The sequence below is a fragment of the Manacus vitellinus genome, unplaced genomic scaffold (assembly GCF_001715985.3).
Source record: "Manacus vitellinus isolate BGI_N305 unplaced genomic scaffold, ASM171598v3 scaffold_19_pilon, whole genome shotgun sequence".
Taxonomy (NCBI): domain Eukaryota; kingdom Metazoa; phylum Chordata; class Aves; order Passeriformes; family Pipridae; genus Manacus; species Manacus vitellinus.
Genome location: NW_021939395.1, coordinates 8,194,419 through 8,218,446, shown reverse-complemented (window position 1 = coordinate 8,218,446; position 24,028 = coordinate 8,194,419). Strand labels below are relative to the sequence as shown.

Here is a 24,028-nt window from a genome sequence, read left to right as displayed (position 1 = left end):
CCCCACTGCTCCTCCCACATGAGGGGTGAAGCAGGTGAGGGATGAACGCTCCTGCCAGGGCAGGTACACAGTTCCTCAAAGCCAGATTTTAAATGATTGTTTCAACTCACCTTTCAGTGTCTGGGATGCCAGACAGTCCCCTGGTTTTGGGGAGGTCACACTGTAGTCAGTGGCCAGGGTGACCTCTGCCCAGGTTCACCCACCTCGCTGTGACAGCCCTGAGCCCAGGGCAGGCTGGTGGCTGCAGCCCCAGCCAAAGCCCCACCTCTCACACTCCAGGAAATCCCAAAGACTAGATTGACTTTGATAGAATTATTTCATTTTAGAATGTCCTAATAAGTTAATTAAAAGTCTGAGCATTTAGCTTGGCTACTCTCCTTTTTAGGAATTCTTTCTCACCTCTAATGAGCTGGATAACTCTTACTCAATTCTCTTCCCAATTTGTCTGTGTCTTCCTTGCACTGCAGGGCAAGGGTTTGTAATCTTCTACAATTCACTCAGAAATAACCTCTAATTAATCAGAACAAAGCTAATCACAAGAGTGTTACTGATCAAGTCTATAAGCACTAAAATTTTTTAACATTCAGTATTTCAAATACAGCCACCAAGACAACACCCCTCTGTCCCAAATCCGAGTACTGAAAGCACAGAGCACCAGGAATGCTCAACTTCTGATTAAAGTTCCCTTTCTCTGGATAATCCACCAAAACACCAACAAACCAAACCCTCAGAATATTTAAGAGACAAGAAAGTCTCTGTGTTTAATAGTATTAATACTTGATCCAAGAGGAGATTTTAACGAACTCTGGATGAGGGATAAATGCCTCAAAGGAAAGGTGTAAACTTGACTGAATGCAGGAAGGCAAACCCTGACACGTGTGTCACTTCACAGTAGGCACCACACTCTGTAACCAGCCCTTCTATTAAAGGACAGGTGCAGAGGGCTCCTCAGCAAATTCAGGAACCACCCTCCCACAATTCCAACTAATATCCAATTTTTATAATAATCCCTAAAGCAATGAAGTGACCACACAGAGAATGATTTACGACCCATTGAGAAAACTATTGTTTATTTAGAAAAAAGGTTACACTAGTAGAATTCAGCAGATAAAAAAATTCTTTTTTTTTTTTTTAAAAACATCATTGTGAAATCTTCAGACTAAAGTTCAGCAATACAAAGCTCCTGTAGCTGTAACTGAAACTTAATTTATTTCAGTTTTGAAGAGAGCATTTCCAATCAATCTAAAAACAACATGACAAACAAAAGGTGTGACAAGGGACAACTGAGCACAGGTTTAGGTTGGGATGGGACAGGGCTCATTCTTTGTTTCTTTAAACAAGTCAACGTTATACACAATATACAAATAATCTCTAAGCATTGCATGAAAACAGTGCTCCCACTTAACTTTTGTTTTTTAGTTACTGATATTAAAAACAGGCCAAGTAATAAATAAAAACTGAGTTTAAATGAGGTAAATCCAAAAAGGTTCAATAACTGTTTATTTGTGGTTTTCAAACATCTAAAAGAATGCAATTTCAAATTGAAAGAATTACTAAATTCAGGCAGTATTTTCGACAAACTAAGTGGAACTATGTACACATGAAACCTCATTTGCACTATGGCAACTGTTTGTTTGCAGCACATTGTGCTAAAATATGGAATAGGTAACACTTTCAGCCAGGTACTGAAAATAAATGTGTAAGAAACTAAGCAACAAGTTAAAAATACAGTAATGTACAACTTAACAATTAAGTCCTTAGCACGGGGAAATAAAGCAGAGAACTGAATAATTTAAGGAGATGCAGATGGGTCCTCTTCATTCACAATTTTCTGTGCAATCTATACTCTGGAAAATACATTTCTGGTCACAGCTGGATATCTTCCCATTTCAATGTCACCTGCAACAAAGGCATACATAATTGGAATGAGATTTTGTTCAAAGGAACGCTGATCTCACAACTTCACAATTTGTTCCATTCACAACTCAAAGAATGATGGGGGAAATAAAACTATTTTCATCATTCTCTAACTCTAGTTTATTCCCCAGCAAGAACTATATTAACTTAAGCACTGCACTGTAAGTAGTGTAACACTAATTTAAAGACACAAATAGGAAACAAGTAGTCACTTGTGAAGGTATAAACTCTTTTAGGAGTATGATCCCCTCACAATGTTACTACCTCTAAATTAAGCAGGAAATAAATGCAGTCAATCAGATATTGTACATTAGGAAGAATGTTAAAGATCTAACAAACAGGAGCACAGGACCAGATTCCACAACTGTGTTGCTACACAAAGCACTTTTTCATACTTCACTGTGCACACAATGTGGTGCTGTCAGTATTCCAGGCCAGATGCTCCAGTTTACACAGCTGGATGGGAATTCCACTGTGCAGCTGACATTTACCTGAGCACTTGTTACTTACAGTCATCAAAACACAATTGTGCTTTTTCAGCTGATGAAAATCCTCACTTTACACTGAATTGCTAGTCAAAACTTCACATTTTATTATTAAAGAAGTTGCAAGTGCTCTGTAGTGAACTTCATCTACCAAGACTGTCTTTTTTCTTTTTTTCCAAAGTAACATTTAAAGAAATGGGGAAAAAACTGAGCTCCATCCACAGTGATCAGATGATACTGGCTATGAAAGACAAAGAGTCAAAAAAATTCCATTAAATTCTTTCCAGAAAGCTCATAGTTTTCAGTTTGGAAACTATTCACAGAAGTATCTTCATCATTTTAAGAAGATAAAATATTAGTACTAAGAAGCAATAACCTGAACTCCCATCCTTTCTACCACTAACACTTTTCAAAGAGCACATGGTATCAGCACATGCCTTGTTACCCAAAACCCCTCATGTGCCCTCACCTTCAGTGGGTGAAGGAGCCACGACACCAAATGGAACAGGAGACCCTTTTTGCAATAAGCCCCCCTTTGCTCTTTGAGGCCACAATCCACGAGTGGAGACTTTTTCCAGAAGACATTTCCAGACGATTGAAAGATTTCAGAATTCAAATGTTGTTTCTAGTTTGTTTTGTTGGACCCTCATCAAAACATTCTATGTTTATGTAAGCAAACCTGCAATCCTTAGGCCTCTTGAACAAAGATTTTCAACAGCAAAGCACTTACACCTTTCAGATTTGGTCTCTGTTAGACAGGGGCAAACAGAAGAACTGGGGACTACGTCACAATCTTTCCCTGACAACCACTACAAGGAGCAATGTTCATTTCAGAGCCCACAGCCAATAAATCTCACTGCTAAATTTTGCCTTAAGTATTCTTAAACTTGATATCCATATAATTGAATTTCAAAACCAATGAAGTTGGAAGGGATCTCTGAAGACTGTCCAGTCCAACATCCTTGCTCAGAAGGCAGAATGAACTAGAGCAGTTGCTCAGGGCTGTGGCCTGCCAAGTTGGGTTTGGAGTACCCCAAGGATGGCAGCTCCTCTCACCTCTCTGGGCAAACTGTGAGTTTCTGACCACACTCACAATATCCCCATCTTCCAATGGGACTCATAGCAAATCCTGTCTGTAAGTGGTAGCATCACTTTCCAGACCAGCCAAGACAGTCATGAAAAGAATAATTTTCAGCCATCTCAACTCTCCTTCAAAATCTGAGACAAAGAACGTGTGTATTCAAAAATGTTAACTTCCCTCTCTAACAGTATTGGTTTGTCTGACACAAAGGAAAACTGCCTGTCTTATATGTTTTTCAATATCACTCTAATGAAAGCAAATAACCTCAAACCATGAAAAATGTGTGGCTGAATAAAAAATTGTTTCTACTTCATTTCTTGACTGCTCATAAAGTCTACAAAGTTTTAATAGAAACAATTCATCAATTCTAAATAAAGAACAAACACAAGAATTATAAAGCACTTGGGCAATTTGTGAAAATCACGAGAGGAAGAAGTCATTCTTTGATATTTGTTGAATACTATCAGTCATTTTCATGCTCACCCAACATAATCACACTTTTTAAAATGTAAAACTGACCACTGCTTTACGTAGAAAGATTAATAGCAGTCTGTGACTGAAGTTGCACAGGTCAAGTGAACTAATTTTAAGTTTCCTGGGGCATTGTCCTTCCCAAATAACTGAAAACAAAATATTTTGAAACTCTTAAAATGGCTCAATGCAAAGAGGAGAAAAAATCCCACCCTCACTCCTGTAAAACAAAATATAAGGGTCCACATATATGCATAGGTCTGAAAAAACCAAACCCTAAATTATTCAGGGTACCATCAACTTCAAAGAACAACTGACTTTTCCAAAAGATCCAGTCTGAATACATGTTAACCAAAATACCCTGAAGTTTCTTTTCTTTCTTTAAATAGTCAATGCTTCTATGCCAAAGTTTTCCTTTATCTTCTTCCTCCTCAGATCTGATCAGATAAAAGATTAAGCAGAGATACTGAACTGACTTACTACACTATGTAGCAATTTGATTTAAAAGCTGGTGCTTTTGTTAAGCAAGAAGAGGATACAAAACTTGAGTTTACAACATATTAGGCAAGACACTCCTAATTAACAAGTAGATTATGAAGACTGATGACTCTCAGGATCATGTGGATTCACCTTTTTTTTGGTATGGCAACTTTTCTTGGAAAAAGTAACAAAGATGCAACTCCACCAAACACTGCTGACCTGACACAGCACATCCCCCTGCCTTTTTTTTCCCCCAAAAAAAAGAATTCAGCATCTATATAACCTCTGTGCTGATGATGGGGAAGTTTTTTCCCCTAGAGTAGAAATTTTAAAAAACCCAAAAAATTACCACCCACAAAAACCAACCCAAAACCACACACATCCAAAAAACCACTGCAAAACCAAAACACAATCAGCCCAAAAAAATCCCCACCAAACAACCAAAAAAACCAAAACCCCACCCAGCCCCCTTGGTGATTTCAGGCTGTTTTATCTGTATATCCTTTACCAGTCAACAGGACCCAAGGGAGACACCAAACCAAACAAAGTAAATAATAAAAACTTTTACCTTGACTGAAAGAATCTTCATTATCTATGCTTGTCTGAAGACTTATGAGTAGATTCAATGTTAAGGAAAAAAATATTTGTATTTTGCTACATATAATAAAAGGAAGATCATTTTCAGTAATTTTCTGAAATACTACTGTGTAAAAGGATATTGTTTCTTTTCTTCTTTCCCTCCAGCACTGTCCCGTTTATCTTTCTTCTCTGTTTTTTCTTTATCATGTCTTGATTCCTTTAAAAATACACATATGGGAAACAGCTTATTATGGTACACTTTGTACAATCTGATTAGAACTGTAACATTTAACATTACAACTGGACACAGTTAAAAAAAAAAAAAAATCAGTCAAAATGACAGTACTCAGCTTCTGTGACTTTATTTTAACTTCCTCTTCCAGTTCTCTGATGACCACTGGCACCAGAGCTAAAACTGGCAACTACTGTTTGGTGGTTTACAAACACAACTAAAACATACCTACTTGTTTTCACCAAAAAAAAAGCTGTGCTGACACATGCACATGAAAATCTGAATTACAGACTGGGTAAATGTAAGTTAAGCCTGCTTTTATCTATTTGCTCTCTACAGGAGTCTGCAAATATTCTAGATTATTCAAAACCTGAAGGTTAAGTTCTGAATTTTCCTGGTTACTGCAAAAATTAACTAGTCCTCCACTTATCCTGCAAGGAGTGACTGGTGAAATATTTAAAGCCACAAGATATCAGAAGTTTCAGAAGCGTTTTCCTATACATTCACAGTGTATCTTTTTAATTTAGGACATAAAGCAGCAATAAAATTTAGGGGAGAAAAAAAAAATCAGCTTGTTCTGTCAACAACAACAAAAACATCAACAAAATTAAAACATCTTATTTTACCTTTTTGCTACCAGAGGAACTCTTCTCCATCTTTTCTGCCTTGATTGAATCACCTTTCTCTTTTGCTGAAGATTTTGATTTGTTTTTCTCCTTCTCTTTTTCATTTAAGCGAGGGGAATCAGAAGGACTTTCACTTTTGCTGTGTTTTGAAGAACCAGCTAAAAACAGAACAGAAAGCTGTAACCCACAGCAAGTAAAAGCCCAATAAACACACACACAAAAAGTTAAATACCTACTTGTGCCATTTTCCTCTTTGCGTCGTTTCGTTGAATCCTGCGGTACCTCTCGGTCACTGTTTGAATGATCCTGGCACCAAATACAATTATGCAGATGTTAGACTAAAACATACTCCTGAAGTAGCACCTGCTTATAGTGTCATTTTGCTGAATATGTAAAATGTAACTGCGTTGTTACATCTTGTGTAAAGTTTCTTGAGGTCGGTTTTGAGGGGGAGAAGTTTTGAATGTGTTACTGTAAACCGACCTTTGAAAGAGTAACAACAAAAAACCCAGCTCTGATATGAGTCACTTCTACTCAGATGGGCTGTACAGCCAATTATTACTGCAAGGACTTCCCAAGCATATACCAGCTGTCTAAACTAGTTCATTAAAAATGTCACCAACCCTTTTTCGATCTTTCCTGTCCTTCTCATCTTTCTTCTCTCTCTCTCTGGATCTCTCCCTTGACTTGTCCATATCTTTCTTCTCCACTTCTCTCTCCTTACTCTTGGACAGTGTTGGAGTGGTGTGGTTTATGTAGTGCTGTTAAATTAAGGCAACATCACCAAATATTAATATGTACTGCTAGATGTGTAAATAAAAAGTCTAACATATTAGATCTAGCTCAAAGACCAAAATTAAACATAAATATTTTAGCAGCAAAACAAAAAGTGATTGAAGACACGTTCAAACTTGTCATCTATAATTTAACCTACAGCTTATTGACTCAACACTGGAAATTCAAGAATATTTTCTCTTAACTGAAACACTTATATTTAAATACACACAATGCTGTTCACCAGCACTGCTGGATGCACGAACACAAATCAGAGAGCAGAGCTACAGAAATAGGATATGCACATTACTGGAGTTAACACTTGCAATCTTGCCTGAAATGAATGAATGGAATCAGCTGCTTAAACAAGCTATTATTGATTTTTAAGGAATAATCTTTACCAACCAAGTATTTAAACCAATATTTTGAATAATGTGTCTTTTCGTCTAACTCCAAAACTTCAAATGATAAAACCAGCTGAACACAGATAAGAATTGTTTTTTTCTCTAATGTGTTCTAGATTTATTCCACAATCTCTTTTAACCAATTCTGATAAGCTCTGTAAAACATACTAGTTTCACAAAGTTGAGTATTTTGAATATAAACTGGGATCATGGGGAGGAGAATAGAAAAATAAGTCACAGTAATGTCAAATGTAACACCTGATGAAGTTTAAATGCTACTGTATATATATAAATATACATATATGTATGTATACTTACATATATATACATAGAAGGTAGCACATATGTTATATAAATACATATTAGTCACTAAATCTGTCTTTTTAAATACAGTTTTAAGTTAGATCTTATTAAGAAATATTAAGAGCACATTTTAAGTTAGTCTATCAAATACCAAGGGAAGTTGGTTTTAAGTTATAGCAGCACACAGATTTAAATCAGTATAACTTTAATCTTTCTCCAGTTCCATAAGCTAACGATTTTATTTGGGGAAAAAAATATCTTCTTATTAAAATGCTCTCCGTATTTATTTTTTGAGACACTTTACATAAAAGGACACCAACGAAATAGGTAAGTGAAAGATTACTTTAGAACAATCTAGAAATCACTTGAACCAAACTAGTTAGAGCTTCAAGTAACTTTATTCTTTTAATTTAATTAATCCTGTCCTTCTCTAGTTTCAGTAAATATTTAACTTACCAAAACCTGATGTTACTGGTCCTATGTTAAAAGTCACACTGACAATGTTAGGTCTGTTTTCCTTTATTGCTTAACTGGAATTTTATTTTCCTCTTACAACAGAGATTGAACCTTCAATACTTCTTTCACTGGATGTCTTTCTTTTTGTTCTTTTCCCTCACTCCTCCTCTTTTGTTATTCCTTACTCCAAGTAAATTTATCCTTGCTCCCTTCTTTGCTGACAGTGACCTGCAAACACGTTTTCTCTAAGCAGCTCCATTCAGTTGTCTCCCAGAGATGATTTCCACGTGAGAAAACAAACACATAGCTCTGCTTTCTCCTATTCCATTTCTTATGTTCTCATGGTTGTTCACGAGAGGTTCCACTGCTCTTCTAACCATTCCAATGCAGAGTTTTGGAAAACTACATCCATCTTCCCCAGCTTTACAAGAACAGCTTTATCAACTTGCTTCTAGATGTGCTGCCAACTGAAACCACATCAAATTTTGGGCACTGCTGTACATTGTGTAACTTGGGCAAATGACAAAGAAGAATAAACACAAACCTAACTCAAGTCTGGCACCATTTATTTCATAACCTGCAATGTAAACCAACATTTCCATGGTCTGCCTCTGGAAAATGAGCCAAGCAAGGAAAAAAAGCAAGCCTATAAGCAGACAACAGCACTAGACTTCTAAACTTTCAGTGGATGCTGAACTCATATCTTACAGGTTTCTGAATATCCCATCCCTTCCCCAAACAAGTACATGGCAGTAAAGAGGAGAGTTTTGTCTTACACCATGTTCAGGGAACATTGTCATGAAGTGCTTTAAGTCTGCTAGAATGGCACTGAAGAATGAAGATTAGTTCATTAAGTAGAAAGATTAGAAAAGAGCATTTAGGAGAGGAAGGAAAGGTTTGGACAACCCCACTCCCCAAGCACTAAAAGAATAAATCCACTAAAAAGTCACACACTTCCAGCTGCAATACACTTCCAGCTAAGTCTACACAGAGTTATTTCTAAAATGTAACTTTTCAAATTAAGAAAAATAAAGCTGTTTGTTAATCATTTAATTACAAATAGCTCCACTGTCTGCTTGATTACGTCAATGTGCTAACAAGCAGAATACATATTTTTAATTAAAAATTTGGCTTAACTAACGAAAACGTGAGCAAAATTTCAATTAGCCAGTGGAATAAATGAGGGAAGAGTGAGATTATATACACTCCCATATATCACACTACAGATAGAGTTGAGCTCAACACAAATATTGTAATCTTTTAATTAAAAAAATTAAATATACAAGATACCATGATGATGATTTATAAAAGTATCTGGATTCAATCTATAGACACTAATTTCATCAACTGTAAGATTAAAAGGACACTTCCTATATACACTCTCTCTATAAGCAGGTATAGCTGGCATTGAAAGGATTCAATTAAAAATCCATCAGCAAGTGCCCATTACAGACTCACAGCTATTTTGAATGAAAACATACAAAGTGTTCTCAACACTGTTTACACAAAAAGAGCTACAATTAAAACAACAGTGTAAACACAGAATAGGAAGTGGTAACCCATTAAGCATTTTTAAATTAAGTGAATATAAGTAATCCTAGATATACCCATAAATTATCCAGGAAGACCAAATGGTTGGCATTTTCCAAGTGATAAATATTTGCACTGTCTAGTTACACACTGGTACTGACTGTGCAATCAAAGATCTTTATAGGAACTTTAGAAGACCAGATCCATTTCCCATCAGTCACATACCCTGGATGTACTGGCACATTTGCAGTTGTGACTGTTACTGTTCAACAGTTATTATGTGCTTGAGTTCCAAAAAAGCAACAGAACAGTCTCAGAATCTGTCTAAAATACAATATTCCAAGGGCTTGTCAGGCCACACCTGTTTTGGCCTTTGCTGTACAAAAAAGATGTGGACAGGTTGGAGATGGTCCAGGGAAGGGCCACAAAGATGACCCAAGGCCCAGGAAGCCTGGCATATAAGGAAAGGCAGAGAGAATGGGTTTGCTTAGGAGAGAAGAGAAAGCTTGGGGGTAATCTTATCACCATGTCCCAGTATTTAAAGAGTGGCTACAGACAGGATGGAGACATGGAAGACAAGGGGTAACGGGTACAAATTACTCCCAGGGAGATTTCAATTGGACACAAGAGGAAAATGTTTCATGGGAAAAACAATCAGCCATTGGAATAACCTCTTCAGGGAAGTGATGGATTCCCCAACACTGGACACTAAGATCTGGCTGGACAGGGTGCTGGGCCATCTTGCCTATACCATGTTTTTGCCAAGAAAAGCTGGACCAGCTGATTCCTGAGGTCCCTGCCAGCCTGGGATTCTGATTCTACGAACTCCTGAGAGCATTCTTTAGTATTCCTTCTCCTAAGATAGTGAATCTGAAGAGCATTTACAGGAAGCAAATGCATAAAGGTGATAGTTTAGGAGGTTGTCTGTGATGCTTAGAAACAGTACTAAAGCACAAAAACATGAATACAACTCTATGGGGAAAGAGGAACGATATTCCAGAGATATGCCTCAAATATTCTTTGTTTTAAGCTGTTGTTTTTTAAGTTGTATATTCAAACTCCCCAAACTACTGTAATAACTATTTTAGCTATTTATTAGCTTTTCAACCAAATGAATGACTTAACCATAAGGATACTTCTATATGCTTACAAGTTTCAGAGGGGAACAGAAAAGATACTGACCCATAAAATCTCTTCAAAATATTGACAGAATGGTAAATTCAAGGGGTTTTTGTTGTTTCTACATAACCAACCCTTTCTCCTGTATAGAGGTTTTTTAAAGTAGGACAAAAAAAATCCCTGTTAATATACTAACATCTAAAGGAATGGAATTTGAATTTTATGGAGTTTGCCACAAGAGCAAAAGTTAACTTCTCTCTGCAACAAAACACGAAAATAAACTTTGGTGCTTTCTAAAAGATTCAAACCTTTGCTGAAGAGTCCTTGAGTTCGTTGAGGTTGTCCTGTAGAAAATGAACGGAGATGACACGTGAGCTGGAATAGTTTTCAGAAACCAGAGGGACTTTGGGAAGCACGGCCGTACCCTTGAAACAAAAAACAGCTACTCCTTCTGGAATAAATCTTATGTTAATACTGTACTCTGAATAAAGCTAGGAACTGATATACTTATTAAAAAGAAAGAAGGGGAAAAAAAAGACAGTCATATCTATTCTCTAGACTCTTACTAAATAAACTACAAAATGTGTCTGTATCTAATTCTTTCTTTCTAAAACAGTGAAAAAACACTCTCTGTCTAGACAAAATATAAAGAAAAGGCAGTCTTAACTCTGAACATAGCTGAACCAGAGGTGAAACAGGCTTAAAATACTTTTAAACCTGTATCTTCTCCACTTTCAGTTAAATGTGGTAGAAGTCACTCTAGAATGACTTTACGCTGCCATTTACGAAAAACTTGATCATTATGAGAAGTTATCACTGTCACCTGTTTCCTCGAAACTAGTAAAAGCTATTTGAGTTTTCCAAAATTAAGCTAAATCTTTCAAGTAAATCTTACACAGAAAAAGATGTACTCTTTGAAAAAAAACAGAAAAAAAAAAAAGAAGAGGTTGTTCTAGAGTTGGTAAGATGGTGAAGTTTAAAGACCCACATAATCCATCACAGTGCTCTTGACGAAGTATTAGTAACTTACAGTTTTAAATGTTCAACGTACTGCAAATTCAAAGATTCCATGAACATAGATGGTTTAGAAATAATATAAATATGGAGCAAGGAATGGCTACCCTGAGTCTTCAAGTAGGCTACGCCCATGGTTTTGTGCTGCGCTTGAATGCTTGGGGTTTCTCTTTGCTGGGTAGGAGGCTTGGTTGCCACATCTGGTTTTATCGTAACGCAGGGCTCAACATGGTGGGAACCCATTGGAAATAAACAAACCTCGAAGGGAAGGTACAACAGAAGCTGCATGCGCACTGAATATATACAACTACAGGAGAACTGATCACCAAGGAGACTTTAAAATGGAACTCCTTTCAAGACTCCTCCTTAGAAGGCACATATCGGTATGATGCTCATCAAGAAGCCTGATGAATTCAGAGGTATCGCACATCCCGTATCATCCAGGAATCTTCAGTGCTACAGATTCTTCAATAGAAGTGCAGAAAAATATGCTCCACTCTGTTGCAAAGACTCATTTGCTTGTAGCTACCATTGCACTCCAAAAAAACTGACTGCTTAAAGCAATGAGGCACTTCTGTGTAAAAATTCTCTTGCAATTTCCAAACACTATTTTACAAAATTTGTGCTAGGTCCTTGAAGCATTATTTTGGTTAATTAAAAAATATTTTTATAGAAAAAAGACAGTCCGCCAATAAAGAAAAGGAATGCATTTTCTAATGCAACAAAAAACCTCCAGTGGTTCCAGTGTATACTTGGCACAAAACTTGAAGGAAGTCGAATACTGGCATCCCAAACTCGTGAGCCTAACATGGGTGCTGCCTTCCTCAGGCTATACTAACCTTTACTGTTGAGGAATGTGATGGAGAAGAATGTGTATCAACTTTGCGGCGTTTTTGTTCTGAGGAAAGAACAGAACAATGACATTACTCAAACACAGTTAAAAGAGGAGAATCAAATAATATCACTTTCTGAAGTACCAACACAATTTAAGCTAGAATTCATTTTGCACCACCAAGTTTTGTTTTGCTTAAGCTATCTAGAGTTACTAGCATGCCTTGACCCTCTTTATGAAGTGAGCAAACTGCTGCAAAATTACACTCACTTCCAACTTCCACTTTACAGAAGTCAGTATCTGAATTTCAGAGTTGCTTTGAAGACCCTGAAAAGGTGAACCCAACAAAAAGCATTACAACCCTCCCTTATGTGGTTTGTCTTAAGCAGCACAAGTATAAAACTCAACATCAACCTCAGATCATAAAAGCTTAAAGTATCAACATTAAGGATTTGCTAACCCTTAACATAAGAAGTAATAAAGCTTCCTGTGTCCTTCTTAAGGACACAGACCTACATCTTCCACTCTCCCTCTTTTCTTCCAATACAAAGGTTGTGATAAAACTCTCAGAGTACACTACTGAGGTTTTTGCACTACATTTTTACAAAACTTGAAAGGCCAAAGTTTTACAAATATATTTTAATAAAAGACTGTTTAGACTTATAGTAGAAAAAAATTAAAGGTTTTGTGAAAGCAAGCATTCACAGAAGACACATGAAGTTCACACCTTCATGGTCTGCATTTTGGAGATATTCTGACCACCTATTTTAGATACTGTATTGAAATGCCAATGCCAAAATCCCAGTTATTATGTAGGGATTTTTTTTTCACCTTCTCTAGCATTTTCTGACATTCAGTGACTTTCCAGTGACATTCTGTTTTTCTAGGCAAGAACAGATATCCAAACTTACCCCTTTCAGATTCTGATGTTTCTGATCGGGGAACAGGTGACTTCAAGGACCCAGCTACTGGCACCTTTTCTCCTCCTTTAGCATTTTCCTTGGATTTCATTTCCTTCGCCAAATCTCTTTCTCTGGACGGCTCCTTTTCTCTCTCCTTTTCTGCAGCTGACTTTGACTCAACGATGGTAACAACCGTCTTGGATTTTTCTTCTTTTGAAGCTTTTTCTTCTTTCTTGACTTTTTCCTTCTCTTTGTCAGATTTCGGCGTTTTCTCCTTGATCTCTCTTGCTTTCTCCTCTTTGTTTGCCCGTTCTTCCTTCGGTTTATCTTTCCCATCCTTCCCAAGTGCCTTCATCTCCGGAGTGGCAGCTGGAGTCTTGTCTTTTTTTTCTTTATCTTTTTCCTTCCCGCTTTTTTCTTTATCATCTTTCTCTTTAATAATTTTGCTGCATCGAAAATGAAAAGGCCAATTAGCATGCATGCAAAACACACCTCCAGTTTTATCACCAAAGTTTTACTTCTAAGGTTTGATAGCATTTTCTGAAGCAGTCACTGCGAGATTTCAGATTTGCTGTTTCTTTATCAGAACAGCATCAAGCAAATGTTCTCATTTGTTTTATCTCTGTTTAGTTAAAATGGAATGCATTTAACAACAATGTCTGATTAGTACAGCTGTGTATTTTGAAAGAAATAATCTAATTTATTAAACTCTAAAGAAATGTAAACAATCTATTCAGAACCTAAGAGTAAAAATAAAAGACAGGTAATTTTCAAGCAGAGTGCTGTGGCTTGGAAGGAAGAAAACTGAGAATGAGTAAGAATAGTTTTTCTCACCTATTAGATGCACTATTTCCATTGCTTGTTGTCACTTTTGGTGTAGCGTTGACAGTTTTATTAATAACTTTCACCACACCCTGAGACTTCTCCTTCAGTTTATCTGTTTAAAAAAAGAGAACAACTCTATTTTAACAAGCTAATACACATCCTATTGGTTAAAATAAAACAAGTAGCTAAGCATATTCATGTATGGTCATGTGTAGGTAGCAGCTAAAATAGGCAATGAGATTAAGAACACCCCCCTCCCAAAATCAAGTAAAAATAAAGAATGTACACTGACCCTATTTAGCATCACATTTATATTTTTTCTTTTCATCTTAATGAGCCAAATTTTGAGACAAGCCTGCAATGTCAGAAGAACTCTACTAAGAAATAAACATATAATAATCATAGGTGTGTTTACCAGTCTCCTCAGTAGTGCCCTCTTCCAGTCTAACTGTATTTATTGTGAGAGACGTTGTCATCCCAGCACCACCTGGCCCATTTTGTACTGTGGCAGGTACAGCATTCCTGGCAGGTGGGTCTTTGTGGTGAAATTCATTTTCAGGTATCATGAAAGGCTTCCTACTTTTCAACTGTCCAGAATAGCTGCAAGTCGCACAGATTGTTAAATATGCACAAACATAAAGCAAAACATGGGTTGAATCTTAAATGAGGATCTAATCTAACAGTTCATCTGTTATTTATTTCACAGTTTTTCCTAACTGATACGCAGTTTCTTCCCCCTTTATTGATGAGCTCAAAAGAAAAAGAAAAACAAACAAACCCACTAGACACAGAAGCAGCCCTACCTCCACACCCTCTTCATCACCACCACACACACACACACACACACACACATCTGTCAAACACATGGAACTGCTGACAAAACTTAAACTGTTCGGGCAACCTGAACTGCCCCCTCAGGCACACAAGGATGATTCCACGTTCACCACAGAAAGATGGAACGTGTAACTAAGCATTTTAGAATCATATAAACTTTCAAAATCTAAGCAGTCTTGCAGAAATAGCCCTCGGCTTTCTTCATTTTACTATCTCTCCTATCTCCTTGCTGCTATACTATTTCTCTAAAATACAGCTATGCCCCTGTGGGTGGAAATCTGTACTATTTAAAGTGTTTTACTAGAGTCTTGTAAAGGAACTTAGTGATCATCCAGCACAAAATGAATGTTTTCATTCACACTGCCAGCACCGAGACGCAGGATAGCGAATCTTCTGTGATAAGGTAAAAATCAAATGTTAGGACTGTAACAGTTCCGAGTCTTTAGATGCCTTTCACGATCCACTTTTAACCACTTTCTTAAAGTAAGTTGTTGTTACCCCATAGCCAATGCATATAGATCAGGTCTCTTCTCTTTCTCTTCCTGACATATCTTGTGTACTCTTCTTTCCAAGGCTTGACCCAGGTTCAGCACTTTTGGATACCATGGAAGGATTTTGGTCAGCACAATCAGGATGTTTCTGATATGTGTATATTCACCCGTTTCCAGGCAGTGCACAGAAGCCTAAAACACACATTAAATTTAATGAAGCTGTTTGTTTTTTTATTAAAGCTTCCAAAAACCTCAGGGTTTTTGTATCTCTATTTACCTTAGTTAATTTATAGTGCCATTTGTGTACCACGTGTCTAAAATTCTCATAATCCAATTGATCAGCCTTATTTCCACCATCAAATCCAGTTGCCCGTAATATAGTCAGGAAGCCTGGATAGTTGCCACATTCCTACATATGCATCAAAGAAAAGAAAAAAAATCATTTTTCAGGAAACAAAACTGGTAATTCTAAATTCTAAAGAATAAGACAATCACAGTTTACAAGACTTACACACTTTTTTTCTTCTAAAACCTTGTTTATATCAACATTTTAGTTGTGGGTGAGAGAACAGATTATTCATAATTTAACTAGGGGTTTTTTTGCAAGGAGTATTAGGAGAGTTTCCATATGTTCCCTAAATTATCTTCAAGACAAGCTATGAGAAAAATCAGAAATAGAAGGGGTTTTTTAGCCAATATATTTTTAACACTATCCAAAATTACTTCTATCAAAACTACATGAATTACAGAAATTTAATTCTACAATTAGACTGGCAGAAAAATCCAATCACACTGTTTTTAAATCTAACTAAATTTCACTAAATCCATTTTTATTGGGCTGAATTACACAAGTGGCCATTACATATTCCAAGGAGAAGCTCACATACCTTTTCATATATGACTCTGTCACTGTGCCATCTAGTCACGGTTTCCAGCATACAGCATAAAAACCTGCCATATCTACTGGCTTCATTTTCAGTGCAACTTGCAACTGTATATATAATATCAGAGAAAACCTGTGAACAGAGCAAGAAAAAGTTACTATGACTTTACTGAACAATAAAAACTATAAGAATCACAAACTTCTCTCATCTAAATCGCCATCAGGGTGGCTTCTAAATAAAACACAAAATTGCTTATAAAATATTTTGTTTGTTTTCAAGCCTTTCTTACCCAACTGCTGGTCTTTCACACTTAGCCCAGAATCTAAGCACTGTGTACAGCTGCTGTTGACACACAGTTTTCAATAGTTCAATAGTTCACTGACATAACTGTTTTGTTTTCCTCTAAGAGGAGGTCATGGAAATGTAGAGTACTTAAAAAGGTTTAAAACCTGAAAGCAACTCCTATGACTGCTAATGACTTTGCTCTGAAACTCTAGAGTCTTAGGGTAAAACACAAACATAACCCCCTGAAGCTTTAAGAAAACTTGGTTTGTAAGATCTGAAGTACAAAAGTGAACTTCTGATTGTTACAGATTCTGAAATTAAACTTCAGTAATTATTTGTTTACCTCTTCTGGGAGGCAGTGGAGACACTAGTTTGGCATGTTCACATGGTAATGATGTACACATACACATATACACAGTTGTAGCTACTTACTCGGTCATAGCAGAGAAGTGTGGAGAAGTTGGGTGTTTTCTGCTGATGCACCAGTTCAACAAAGTGAGCACAGTAAACTGCATCAATTGCCGAAAAAATGCACCGGGGAAATATGCACAACTGCAAAAATTTGGTGATAGTCTCATTTTTGGTAGATTCTTCCAAAACAAAGAAGTTGAGAGGGAAAAAAGAAAGGAAAAATAAAGTAAATGAATGGGTTAACATCCAGCTACTCTCTTCCCAAGAAGTTCAGTTATCACACATCCATACTCTGGTGTTTGTACACTTGGCCGCTTGGTATTCCAGACATATCTTTGGTACTCATCAGAGAAAGTCAAAATAAGTGTAACTGTTTGAGGATGGGGGAAGGATAGCAGGGTGGATGCAGCAAATGTTTATTTCTTATTGTGAAAATTCTTCTACTACACAATGCAGGAAAAAACAGGTTCTGGAAAAGTTTCAGTAAACTTCTCCACCTGCTCCAATTGTGCACATTAACAAAAGGAACACCACTTGCTATTTCCCTACACTTGCTTTCACCTTTCTAGATAGGGTTGACTTTCAGCTCTGTTTCCTTAGAAACTGAAGAACTTGCTCTCTATATAGAATCCATTAAGAATCATTTTTCCAATCAATCAATTAGAAGAATTTAAAGAGGAACAGTCTTCAGTAAACCACCACCCCAATACACACATTTTGTGAAAGTTTCATTCTAGCACTGAGTAAAAGACTGCACTGTATGCTTGAGTTACCTGTTTCCATTTGACAGACCACTAGTTGGTAAACTCAATAGCCAAACACATTCCCAAACTGGTCCTCAAATGGCAAAGAGGAGCATAAAAACAAACTAGGAGGGATGTGCAGCACAGCAGGAAGGTTGGAAATAAAATATACAGATGAAAGCACGGAACTGAAGACTGGGATGCCTTCAGAGGGAAGAACAGCCATGATCCTCATGAGGCCAATTGGTGGTTTTGCACAGGTCATAAGTCATTAATAACCAGGATTTACTTGCTTCGATTTTGTGATGCTCATGGAATAAAACTTGTTCAAGAAAGGACTGTCAGCTTTTACTAACTAAAAACTTCATGTTAAGTTCGTTTAATTTTAGTATCTACTCCTCAAAGGTTGTAACAAAAATATATGAAGAGAACCACAGTTCACAGAACAATCAAGTGTGTGTTACTTCAAAAATTGTACAAATAGAGCAAGTAAGCAGCCAGTCAGAACAGCCAGTCTCCAACTGTTTAAGGTACCAGTCTACTTATTCTGCCAAAAATTAACCTATTCTTAATGATACAAACACTATCAAAATTTTCTACACAAGAAGTCAGTCTTTAAAAAATTAATAGTAATAATTTTTAAAAGTAATAATAAAAAACCACTACTACAGTGGATGTGCTGTTCAATTTCCTGATATAGTACAATTACAGATTATTTATTTCAGTAGGGAAACTGCTGAAACAGTAAGTTTGTCTCTGGATACAATACTGGGAAACTTCTTGCAGCTGAAGCCTGAGCACTCGAGAGCCAATAATAAGCTATTCCCAGTATCCCACAAATGCTTGTACTATGAAGAGTATGTGTTTACATACAGATCATATCTACACAATTTTCTACATGCTTTCGGGTGCTTCCTTAAGTAGACAAATTTACCACGTAAGCTCTAGACCAAGCTTTAGTCAGGTAGTAATTTTTCAACCAGTAATTTCACGAAGCTCATTCGCTGTCCACACCAGTACATTAAACATTTATAGGGAAATAACTTCTCTTGATTTAATTGTCAGTGTTTCTTCATTAAATCAGTTGGGTGGATCTTACACGAGTCGGACAATAAAACTCTTTTCCACTGGGTAACGCTAGGCTTCTTGGGACAGACGAACTACTACTTCCAGTTACAAACTCAAAGTTCATCCAGAGAAGAAAACTGACCAGAGAAAAACATTTCAGATTAACCATATCAAGCAGAGTTCACAATCAACATGAAACATTACAGAGGCTTTGTAGGAGAAAAAACTTGGTTCTGCCTCCTGCATATCTGCCATATGAAACACGTGCATGCTGGTTTGCTGTGTGGTGCTGTTATGCTGCCACAATACTTATCTTGACATTGGAACATGGCTTATGCTGCTGCCCAAACACTGGCATATTGCTCCTAATCACAGGATTCAAAATAAGTTAATGCAAACCACTTACTGAGACTCTACATGCCTATTTCTTGTAAAGTAGCCATTATCCTAACTCAGCAGCATTCTAACTGCAGTTAGCAAGTACAAGCCAGCTTGCAATTACAACCTTCCACTGAATTGGTCAATCTCTTACTTTTGCTTAAATCAATGCAATATTTAAAAGGTCTTGACATGGCAAGAAATAAACAAAACACCTCTCTGAAAACCTCAGCATTTGCACAGACGCAGTGTGTTCTAGCTAAAAATTTACCTCGCTAACGGACCTCACATATAAAGAGATCAAATTTTCAAATAACCATTAAGGTTATTAGTGCAAGCAAATTCTGGGGACAGTGATAACTACAAAAACATCCACAGCATTTCCCCTGGACACACTTACTTGCCAGAAGCCAGTTATCTTTCTCTAGTTTCAGTCTCTGTAGAACTCTCTGCACATGCTCCAACTGCTTCTTCTCCTCTTCAAGGAGCTTGTCCTGCAGAGCTGTGCAACGTTCCTTTTCTTTTTTCTTTTTATTTGGAGGCTACAAAATGTAAACATAACTAATTTACTGTTATACTAACATTTGCTATAAACAGAGCAATAAGTTCCCACTAACACTAAAGAATATTTGAAAACCTTCCCATTTCACTCAGTAGTGTTTTGCTCTAGTAATCAACTGATTTTATGAACACTGGCTGACTAAAGATAAAAGCAAACAGACAACCCACAGATACAGGTGTCAGGAACCGCTTTCTGAAAGAGATTTTCTAGTAATTTTCACTAAGTGGAGTCATTGGTACTTTTAACATGGGAATTATAAAGAAATACAAATTATGTTAATGTGACAAATCAGCATGGATGAACCAGGTGACAAAACCTCCCAGATCTAAACAACCTCAATATAATACTTCATGAAAAGAAAGTCTGGACCACAAAACTGTATCAACATACCATTTCCTGATTGTCATCTATGGCTTTCATCTGGACTTTCAGTTTATTGACTTCTCTGTCATAGCTGCTATGTGGGACGGCAAGGTCATACATTGTCAAAGACCAGAATGTGGCATAAAACTGAGGGCTGATGTCATCCCAAACTTTGGGGAGGTGCAGAGAAATCACAGCTTCATGAACAGGAGCCATCACCAGCTCACACGATGTAATATATTTGTGAACTTTGTGCTGCTGTTTATTTCCCTTCTCCGCTTTTTTTAGTTCATCATACTTTGACTGTGGATTAGAAAATATGAAAAATAAACTGTAATCTATATACACAAACAAAATTTAAACTTTAGCAATATAATTTAACTTTTCTCAGAAACCTTTCTGTATAACATTTACACACATGCAATGTCATTTATGTACATAAAGCACTGAAGAACATCACACAGAACTTTAAGCATTCATCTGTCTTCACTGATGCTGCTACCTGTTGTTATAGTAACGAATTACACTACACCAAGTAAAATCTGCTCTCCATATTTAGCATTTTAGATGAAGGAGCAAATTTATTTCTGACACTTTCGGAGTTACCACACCATTTGGCAGTTGCAACACTTTCCTCCACAGCAAAAATCCATCTAGAACACCTGCAGAAGAGCTTACATCTATGGGGGAATACGGAGGGAGAGAACTCCTACTGATGACCCAAGACATCAGAAAAGGTGACTTTGTTAGCTACAACTTCTGTCAGTTGTATGAAAGTTGACATGTGGGCTGCATTTTCTAAGAAGATTGAGGACATCTTCTATTTCTAACTCTACTCATAAAACTTTGCAAGTTTTATTTAGCAAATTTTATCAGGAACCTAACATATCTGCTGGTAACACCTAACAGTGCCACACCAAAAGCAGACAAGTGGAAGGGTTGTACTCACTGAAATGTGGTGTGCATACATGGGTCTTGAGAGGAAAAACGCAGCATCGTGAGGTGTGTGAAACTCGTTACACAGAACATCGATAGAAGGCACTCGCTTAATGTAATCCTCTGTGCTTAGGTTGGATGCTAAAAACCCACCAAACTGTACCAGGGTGTCATGGCACTACAAGTGAAAAGATAGAAAAAGTTAGCAAACAGTATTATTTTGTTCAAAAATTAAGTTAGGGAGAGCCTGAAAGCTTGGGTTTGTTTTTTTTTTTCCAACGCCACACAGGAGAGCAAGAATTTTAAAGCCAGCAGAACTCTATAAGAGCATTCTGTTCTACCAGAATGGAATGCAACTAGCTCCTACTGCCTAAGGCAGCAATAGCATTCTTTAAAAAAAAAAGGAAGTTCCACTACCAAAGTAAGATCAGAAAAATATGATGGACAACTTCAAAAAAGAATTTAAGTTTTTATGACAAAGGATGCTTTGATCTTTTACTCGGAAGTCACTTGTCAATATAATATATATTTAATACATTCATGTACTTTAGTAATACAACCACTGCAATTAATTTTAAAATTCTTATATATTCATATTTATTGTACTGAATTCTTACATATAAATGGATATTTTTATGTAATGAATTATTATATATTGTGCTGATATACTAGAAGTTAACAAAAAGGAGGGGTTCTCATAAACACAAGTGGTTTTACTTGCCTGATCATACAGTTTTCCCACCAGCTTCAGATGTTTTTCCCCTCCCTCTTGAAAGATCACACCATTTCTCTGCTGAGCCATAAGCAGGCACAGTGGGAGGGCAAGATCATGGTCCAATAATGCATCTTTCAATCTCTGAGATGATTTCTTCGTATTCCTGATTTGGCCAAAGTATCCACCCTGCACAGTACAGAAGTTACCCAACTTTGAAAATGATGCCTCAGAAATGGAATTCATGTGTGCTGACTGCAGGAATACTGATGAATTAACACCAGTTTCCTGTCCATCAGTAAAACTCCCTGGGTCTTGTACTGCAATGTAGGGATAGAAGAATCAGACACTAACGAGTCCTGCTTGCTGTTAACTAGTTCTTTTACTCCCCTTCCCAGGGAGCTGCTCACCCCAGAGCAGGGCTGTCCCAGCAGGACACAGGCTGCAGGTCACAGGCCTGCCATGTCTTGTTAACAGGATGTGTGATGCACAGTTCAGGTTCACATGCCTGTCTTGGTTGCCTGTCTCAAGCCTTGTAAGCTCAATGGAGGGGGAAACTCTCTGATGAAAGCACACCACCTTTCTCAGCCATGCTGCCAGAGCTCATAGAACCACCATTAATTAGCAACAGCTATTATTCTATTTAACATGAACACACCTCAGCCTTCAGTTGTTCTCCACCAGTCATGGCTTCCAACTGTTCCATTGTCATTTCTTCAGTAATTTCTATCCCTGCCATTTTCTGTACAACCTCTTTTAAAATAAGCAAATCGAAGCTGCACAGAAAACAAAAAAGTGGAGTAAAAACAAGACAATTTGTTTAAGAAATGGAAGCTATGACATTCAACACATTACAAAGCAACATTACAGTGCACATTAAAACAAAATTTTCCTTCTTTTTGAAGAAAAAAACTAGTATGTTGAGCACAAGGATTTCTTTACTGCAAGCAAAAAGTTAGTACTTAAAAGTAATGCAGGCAATTCAGCAGCTGGATTTTAGAACCCCTTCAGAACAGTTACTTCATTGTTTTTGAAGGTGATAGTGAACATGGTGCTATTAACTTTTAAGTATCATCAAATTAATCATAAAGTTTATTGCTCCCTTTTGTTGTCTGCCATGTTTCAAAGTGTATCTATACAGTTATTTCATGAACATGGAATATTTTCTTATTATGCTAAAAAGTTTCTAAACCAGTACACAGCCTTAGAAATGTACTGGGAAAGTTAGTCTGGGAAGGTTATTTGGAAAAACAGAAAACTGTTTTCTTTTATTTAACATACACAACACACAAAACAATAATCATCCTGTCCAGAGACTAGGCTTTACCTCCTGCTCTGAATTCCATAAGGACAATGACCTTTCCTCAACACAAGTATAGTAAATTGTATCACAACCACACAACTGAGAAACGTTTTCCAGTAACTTCTGAGATTTGTGTGACCTGCTTATAAAAATCATTGACCCATGCCCTCCAAACAAAGCTTTATATTTAAATAATTTATATGGCTTACATTTTTGTTTGCTATTCCTGACATGGTTAGCATGTTTTTTGTCTAGGAAATATGCAATACCAGGATATACTCCAATTCAAATACCTGAATATTGCAGTTCTATGGAATTGGTCCTACTGGTAAATCCATTTTATTTTTATGATCCCAAGTACTAAACAGACTTTTTTTTCCCCCAAATACTTAAAGTCCTAATTCAGGGGAAAGACAATAAACATTACTTACCCTTCCTCTGTAGCTCAATGTGGTTGTACCATCATCAAAACAAAACAAATTAGGGACAGGGGAGCATATGAGACTGTCTACATTGCAGGGAAGGGGAAAAAACTAGATTTCTCAACAAAAATACCCTAAAATAACACGTCCTGTTATCAGCATTGGTAAGTTACCTTTCAATAACCATATGGGGATTCCTACTAGAAAAAAGGTTGATAATCACCTATGTGATAAAATTAAATAAGTAAATGAAACAATAATATAAGTGATGACAATGGAAAGACAAAAGGAAAATTTTAGTTGCAAACCCTGTTTAAAAGTATTTTTTGAGTTATGATTTACACTGGCATATGAAAAAGCAAGTCAACTGCCACTATACACATTGGATAAAGTATTTAAATAAGATGTTAAGAGCTGTCTCTACAGAGAAGACATTATGAGAAAGGAAAAACTAAAACTGTAACAGTCCTTTATATTGGATACTTGTTTTTTAAATAATGTACAATAACTCCTACGATAAAATTACAGACTGGCAGGGTCTCTCCCCATCTGGTTAGCTGTTAAAAAAACTATTAAAGTAAGTTACAGATGAAAAATGAATACTTA

General features: G+C 36.8%; 1 protein-coding gene across 1 annotated transcript in view; it reads right to left on the bottom strand.

The window, feature by feature from the left end:
* Positions 1–1,042: 1,042 nt before the first annotated feature.
* The window catches only part of THOC2 (THO complex 2), a 50,144-nt gene continuing 27,158 nt past the window's right edge, over positions 1,043–24,028 (bottom strand). Inside the window, exons 22-41 of the mRNA XM_029959188.1 lie at positions 22,356–22,473; positions 21,707–21,886; positions 20,999–21,163; positions 20,077–20,352; positions 19,525–19,666; positions 16,957–17,114; positions 16,243–16,371; positions 15,633–15,764; positions 15,363–15,547; positions 14,446–14,630; positions 14,040–14,142; positions 13,215–13,651; positions 12,311–12,369; positions 10,766–10,801; positions 6,495–6,632; positions 6,108–6,177; positions 5,872–6,029; positions 5,154–5,230; positions 5,003–5,050; positions 1,043–1,899 (exon numbers count right to left, since the gene is read on the bottom strand). Coding sequence (XP_029815048.1) covers positions 5,023–5,050; positions 5,154–5,230; positions 5,872–6,029; positions 6,108–6,177; positions 6,495–6,632; positions 10,766–10,801; positions 12,311–12,369; positions 13,215–13,651; positions 14,040–14,142; positions 14,446–14,630; positions 15,363–15,547; positions 15,633–15,764; positions 16,243–16,371; positions 16,957–17,114; positions 19,525–19,666; positions 20,077–20,352; positions 20,999–21,163; positions 21,707–21,886; positions 22,356–22,473 — 2,776 coding nt within the window. The 3' untranslated portion in view covers positions 1,043–1,899; positions 5,003–5,022. The remainder of the gene's footprint in view (positions 1,900–5,002; positions 5,051–5,153; positions 5,231–5,871; positions 6,030–6,107; positions 6,178–6,494; positions 6,633–10,765; positions 10,802–12,310; positions 12,370–13,214; positions 13,652–14,039; positions 14,143–14,445; positions 14,631–15,362; positions 15,548–15,632; positions 15,765–16,242; positions 16,372–16,956; positions 17,115–19,524; positions 19,667–20,076; positions 20,353–20,998; positions 21,164–21,706; positions 21,887–22,355; positions 22,474–24,028) is intronic.